We start from the raw sequence: 6,000 nt of genomic DNA, 5'->3' as shown, positions 1-6,000 counted from the left end.
TAGTTATCACTGAAATCCATGCCGTTTTACAGTGTTTGAGAAAAATCATAACTGTAAATCCCCAGCCTTCCACGAGCGACGTCTTAGTTGTGCGACTTTGATTATGTCACTGTCAGCGGCTGGCGAAATGTTGTTTTAATTTTGCTCAGTGAATGCACTATAAAGTCAACTACATCTAATTCACTCTATAGTGAGTAGGGAGTAGGGAATGAGTGGGTGATTTTGGACACAGCCCAGGTTTTTTTTTACCCTGGACTTCATTTGTTTATTTATAAAAAGCACAATTTATTTGTTGTTATTGTGTGTTTTGGTTGGCAAAACCTTAGAAAGGTGGTTCAATTCTGAGTTGTTTACAAAATTCCCTACTTCAAAGCACTTTGTAGCTATTACTTGGACTACACTGCGTCAGTATTCTTGCTTATGCTGTTATTGTTTTATAAAATAATTCAGCAGCTTTCACATGGATAATCTTATATATCTAATTTGATGCAGCAAATAATTTTTATTTGTCATGTGGAAAAAAAAACTGCTGGGGAATACAATTTTCATATTTTCTGAGATATAAGTTGTCTAATTTATCAATATGAGGCTATGATTGACATTAAAATGAATTCCCATATACAACTGAATAACTCCGATAGCATCAAGTAAATAAAGTTTAAAACAATAAGTCAGTACAACAGATTTTTTTAAATAAGTAATTTTAAAGTTTTCATTTATATCCTTTACATGTCTATTTATTGAAGGTTTGTTTTACTTAATTTCAAAGCTTTAAAATCTACTAAGTATTTTTAAGTGTATAAATGTTTCACTAATTAGTTAAGTAATAGGCAGAAATACTTTTTAGAGTGTAGTGTTGATCATGTCAAAGACTCACTTTAGGGTCCAAAGAACTAAACGATTAACCACGAACATTTAGAGTGAATGAATACAAAAATTAAGTCCTTGTTTTTATTATTTATTTGCTTTATTTTTTAGTTAGTTTGTACACTGCAGAATAATGTTGGGGAAATGGCACACATTTAGTCATCCTCCACTGGACAGCAACAACAGAAGGTCGTCTTGACTCTCTTGAAGAACCTGCGGATCCTCTTCATCGCTCTGTTGAAGCGGCTGGAGGAGGTCGAGGGAGGAGGGGCGGATTCTGCTTGATCAGCTCCAACAGTAAACGGGTCGCCTTCTTCTTCTGGGACATTATTGTAGGAGTTCCCTTGTTCACCTACCTGAACTGTAGATTCCATTTCTCCATCACATGTGCAGGGGGCTCTGACATCTTCCTTAGCTCCAGCAGCTGACTCCTGGTCAGGATTTTGGGGTGCTCCCATCATTTTTCTGGCAGTTGTTAAATAGTCTGAGCTGTCAGGGTGCTCGGACAGGTGGGACATGGTGATGAAGGGGTGCTGCAGAGCTTGACTGGGAGAGATCCTCAAAGCTCCGTCAAGATGCATCAGACCTTTCAAAAGGTCTACAAACGCTAACCTGTCCTCAAACTCTGCAGGTTTGTCCACTGGGTAGATATGAGCCAGACCGTCCAGAGAGCTGGGCAGCTTCATTTGGTTTTCATCCTCCTGAAGTTGTTCGCCAGTCAGCGTTTCGTACTCCTCAGGCGTCAGGAGCCTCCATGTTGAACCATCAGTTTCTTCATCCTTCTTTGTGAAAAAGTTGCGTGTGTATACTCCAGCGTTGAGCATGTAGTCCTCCGGCTGGCCCAAAACCTCAATCAAAGCCTTCATCATCTCATAGTCAGTGTTGGGGAAAGGGTTGTCAGCCAGGTAGAAAAAGCCCAGAAGACAGCCCAGACCCCACATATCGATAGCCTCATTGTAGGGCAGGCCGAGGGAAACTTCGGGAGCTCTGCATCCAATTGGCTGACATAATTCACCAAGCTCTATGCTGGAGACGGGAGTGGCTTCACCAAAATCAATCAGCTTCACCCTGATGGGCAGGTCTTGGCTGGCCATCATGACATTGTCTGGTTTAATGTCAGTGTGCAGGATACCTAGACCCTTCAGGGCATCCAGGGCGACCAACAGCTGCTGAGCCACCGGCCGGATCTTGTTCAGAGGCATTGGCCCGCATTGGCAGACCATTTCAAACAGATCTTTATAAAGCATCTCAAACACCAGACAGTTCTGTCCCGCATGTTCAAACTTCTCCAAGAACTTCACCACGTTAATGTGGTCTGGATCTCGTACAGAGATGAGATCTAACATGGCGATCTCTCTCTCTGCGTCCTCGGCTTCAGTAGAGTCCTTCTTGAGTATTTTGATAGCCACTGTGTCTTGAGTGTTGACATTCAGGCACTTGGCCACTTTTCCAAAGTAGCCTTCACCGATAAACTCCAGGATGGTGTAGGCAGACAAGCTGCTGTGTAGGGTTTCACCTACCTGAACTGTAGATTCCATTTCTCTAGGGGAGTCCTCGGCTTGAGCTCCGTGACAGGACTGAGTCTCTGGGACATTAATGTAGGAGTTCCCTTGTTCACCTACCTGAACTGAAGATTCCATTTCTCTAGGGGTGTCCTCGGCTTGAGCTCCGTGACAGGACTGAGTCTCTGGGACATTAGCGTAGGAGTCCTCTTGTTCACCTACCTGAACTGAAGATTCCATTTCTCTAGGGGAGTCCTCGGCTTGAGCTCCGTTACAGGACTGAGTCTCTGGGACATTATTATAGGAGTCCTCTTGTTCACCTACCTGAACTGTAGATTCCATTTCTCTAGGGGAGTCCTCGGCTCGAGCTCCGTTACAGGACTGAGTCTCTGGGACATTATTGTAGGTGTCCTTTTGTTCACCTACCTGAACTGTAGATTTCATTTCTCTGGTGGAGTTCTCCGCTTGAGCTCCATTACAGGACTGAGTCTCTGGGACATTATTGTAGGAGTCCTTTTGTTCACCTACCTGAACTGTAGATTTCATTTCTCTGGTGGAGTTCTCGGCTTGAGCTCCATTACAGGACTGAGTCTCTGGGACATTATTGTAGGAGTCCTCTTGTTCACCTACCTGAACTGTAGATTTCATTTCTCTGGTGGAGTTCTCGGCTTGAGCTCCATTACAGGACTGAGTCTCTGGGACATTATTGTAGGAGCCCTCTTGTTCACCTACCTGAACTGTAGATTTCCTTTCTCTGGTGGAGTTCTCGGCTTGAGCTCCATTACAAGACTGAGTCTCTGGGACATTATTGTAGGTGTCCTTTTGTTCACCTAGCTGAACTGTAGATTTCATTTCTCTGGTGGAGTTCTCGGCTTGAGCTCCATTACAGGACTGAGTCTCTGGGACATTATTGTAGGAGCCCTCTTGTTCACCTACCTGAACTGTAGATTTCATTTCTCTGGTGGAGTTCTCGGCTTGAGCTCCATTACAGGACTGAGTCTCTGGGACATTATTGGAGGAGTTCCCTTGTTCACCTACCTGAACTGTAGATTCCATTTCTCCATCACATGTACAGGGGGCTCTGACATCTTCCTTAGCTCCAGCAGCTGACTCCTGGTCAGGATTTGTGGGTGCTCCCATCATCTCTCTGGCAGTTTTTAAATAGTCTGAGCTGTCAGGGCACTCGGACAGGTGGGACATGGTGATGAAGGGGTGCTGCAGAGCTTGACTGGGAGAGATCCTCAAAGCTCCGTCAAGATGCATCAGACCTTTCAAAAGGTCTACAAACGCTAAAGTGTCCTCAAGCTCTGCAGGTTTGTCCACTGGGTAGATATGAGCCAAACCGTCCAGAGAGCTGGGCAGCTTCATTTGGTTCTCTTTCTCCTGAAGTTGTTCGCCAGTCAGCGTTTCGTACTCCTCAGGCGTCAGGAGCCTCCATGTTGGACCATCAGTTTCTTCATCCTTCTTTGTGAAAAAGTTGCGTGTGTATACTCCAGCGTTGAGAAGGTAGTCCTCCGGCTGGCCCAAAACCTCAATCAAAACCTTCATCACCTGATAGTCAGTGTCGGGGAAAGGGTTGTCAGCCAGGTAGAAAAAGCCCAGAAGACAGCCCAGACCCCACATATCGATAGCCTCATTGTAGGGCAGGCCGAGGGAAACTTCGGGAGCTCTGCATCCAATTGGCTGACATAATTCACCAAGCTCTATGCTGGAGACGGGAGTGGCTAAACCAAAATCAATCAGCTTCACTCTGATGGGCAGGTCTTGGCTGACCAGCATGACATTGTCTGGTTTAATGTCGGTGTGCAGGATACCTAGACCCTTCAGGGAATCCAGGGCGACCAACAGCTGCTGAGCTACCGGCCGGATCGAGGTTAGAGGCATAGGCCCGCATTCGCGGATAATTTCATAGAAATCTGTGTAAAGCATCTCAAACACCAGACAGGTCTGTCCCGCATGTTCAAACTTCTCCAAGAACTTCACCACGTTAATTTGGTCTGGATCTCGTACAGAGATGAGCTCTAACATGGCGATCTCTCTCTCTGCGTCCTCGGCTTCAGTAGAGTCCTTCGTGAGTATTTTGATAGCCACTGTGTCTTGAGTGTTGACATTCAGGCACTTGGCCACTTTTCCAAAGGAGCCTTCACCGATAAACTCCAGGACGGTGTAGGCAGACGAGCTGCTGTGTAGGGTTTCACCTACCTGAACTGTAGATTCCATTTGAGCCATGTCAGATGTGAACAGTTTTCAAAGATTCCAAAGTGTTTGAATTCACGACCAAAGGGTGTGTACCACAAATCTCTCTCTCCTCTCTGCAAAGCAAGCTGCTCTGATCGGGCACCTTCCTATATACAGTATATAGCTGCACAGCTCTCACCTCACTATGACATCACACTCCTAAATCCTTTGATCTCAACAGTGACATCACAAAGACATGTTTAGAGTCTAATCCGCTCCTATATCTATTATCATGTTTGTTACCAGCGGCAACCGCCGGCCGTGGGAATTGAAGCCAAAGCAAAAGTGTGAAAAACTGCAGTTCATCAAGTGAACTTTGAGGCTGGCTCCAGAACTACCAAAACCACATACACACAAATTAAAAACAAAAACAAACAATCTGCAGAAAAAGCAAAGACATTTATAGTGATTGACTACAATAACAGAATACTGTGCATCCCAAGTATTTGAGTGAAGAAAAACAATTAAAGCTTGGGTTGGTAGCATAGACTGTATATATAATAGCGTTGCTCTGTTCTTTTCCCATTCATAGTTTTCAGGTGACGTCGTACACTTATGAACCCCCCCCCCCACACACACACACACACACACACACACACAAAAACTTTGTCTTTCCAGACATTATTAATTAGGATTATGATTAGTTTTTAAATTAGTATTTTTGGGCCCCCTGTCAGTCATGGGCCCTTAGAATCATCCTAACTTTTCCACCCATACGACACCACTGACTACCCCTGACATGGTCGTGTTTGTGGACCGATGTAAACAACTCTAGTGCTAACATGTTGACATCACTAGCTGACTAGCTAATGCTAGCTTAGTAATAATAGCAGCCAATTGTAGTGGCCTCACTTCGAGCAAAACAAGATTACGTCCATTTATTTTACAGTCCAGGGTTGGTACAGTGTTGCCACAGTTACGTTGAAAAAGTAGCCTGATAACTGATTACTCCTTTTAAAAAGTAACTCAGTTACTGTACTGACTACTTGATTTTAAAAGTAACTAAGTTAGATTACTAGTTACTTTATTAGTTACTTTTGGCAGCTGACAAAAACGACCCCCACCTCAACATAGAAATGACAACCAGTTTTGCCAATACTCACCTTATTGGAAGTGCATTTCTGACACATCGATACGAAAAATAAAAAGTAAACAATGTATCTCCTGACATTTTAGGTTTAACTCAAAGTGATTTAATGTGGCTTCATTTAGCTGGTCTGCAGAAACCAATATGAGCATGTGTCTGTGTTTCCTGTGCCGTTTGAGTGCTTTTGATAATTAACTGTTCACTAACCGTAAACTGAGGAGTCATCTGGCAACACTAAAGGCAGAAAACTCATTACATTTTCTATTTTCAATGTTTTATTTCAAATGTAGCAACTATTTTTGTCTA

At 43.9% G+C, this 6,000-nt stretch overlaps 1 protein-coding gene across 1 annotated transcript; it reads right to left on the bottom strand.

Annotated features, from left to right (window-relative positions):
* Nucleotides 1-953: 953 nt before the first annotated feature.
* LOC117824893 (probable serine/threonine-protein kinase dyrk1) lies at nucleotides 954-4,965 on the bottom strand. The gene is made up of 2 exons (XM_034700395.1): nucleotides 2,523-4,965; nucleotides 954-2,420 (listed from the first exon to the last, which is right to left on the bottom strand). The coding sequence occupies exons 1-2, from the start codon at nucleotides 4,596-4,598 to the stop codon at nucleotides 1,023-1,025; spliced, it is 3,474 nt and encodes a 1,157-aa protein (XP_034556286.1). The 5' UTR covers nucleotides 4,599-4,965; the 3' UTR covers nucleotides 954-1,022.
* Nucleotides 4,966-6,000: the final 1,035 nt, after the last annotated feature.

Source organism: Notolabrus celidotus, chromosome 14, assembly GCF_009762535.1.
Source record: "Notolabrus celidotus isolate fNotCel1 chromosome 14, fNotCel1.pri, whole genome shotgun sequence".
Taxonomy (NCBI): domain Eukaryota; kingdom Metazoa; phylum Chordata; class Actinopteri; order Labriformes; family Labridae; genus Notolabrus; species Notolabrus celidotus.
Note: the sequence above shows the minus strand (reverse complement) of the source record. Positions and strands in the feature narration are given on the sequence as shown.

Excerpts from the sequence above, each read along its gene's own strand:
- LOC117824893 (XM_034700395.1), bottom strand. The coding sequence starts at position 4,598 with ATGGCTCAAATGGAATCTACAGTTCAGGTAGGTGAAACCCTACACAGC. Across the intron at positions 2,421-2,522 it reads GTCACGGAGCTCAAGCCGAG|GACTCCCCTAGAGAAATGGA; the intron begins GACACCCCTAGA and ends GCTCAAGCCGAG.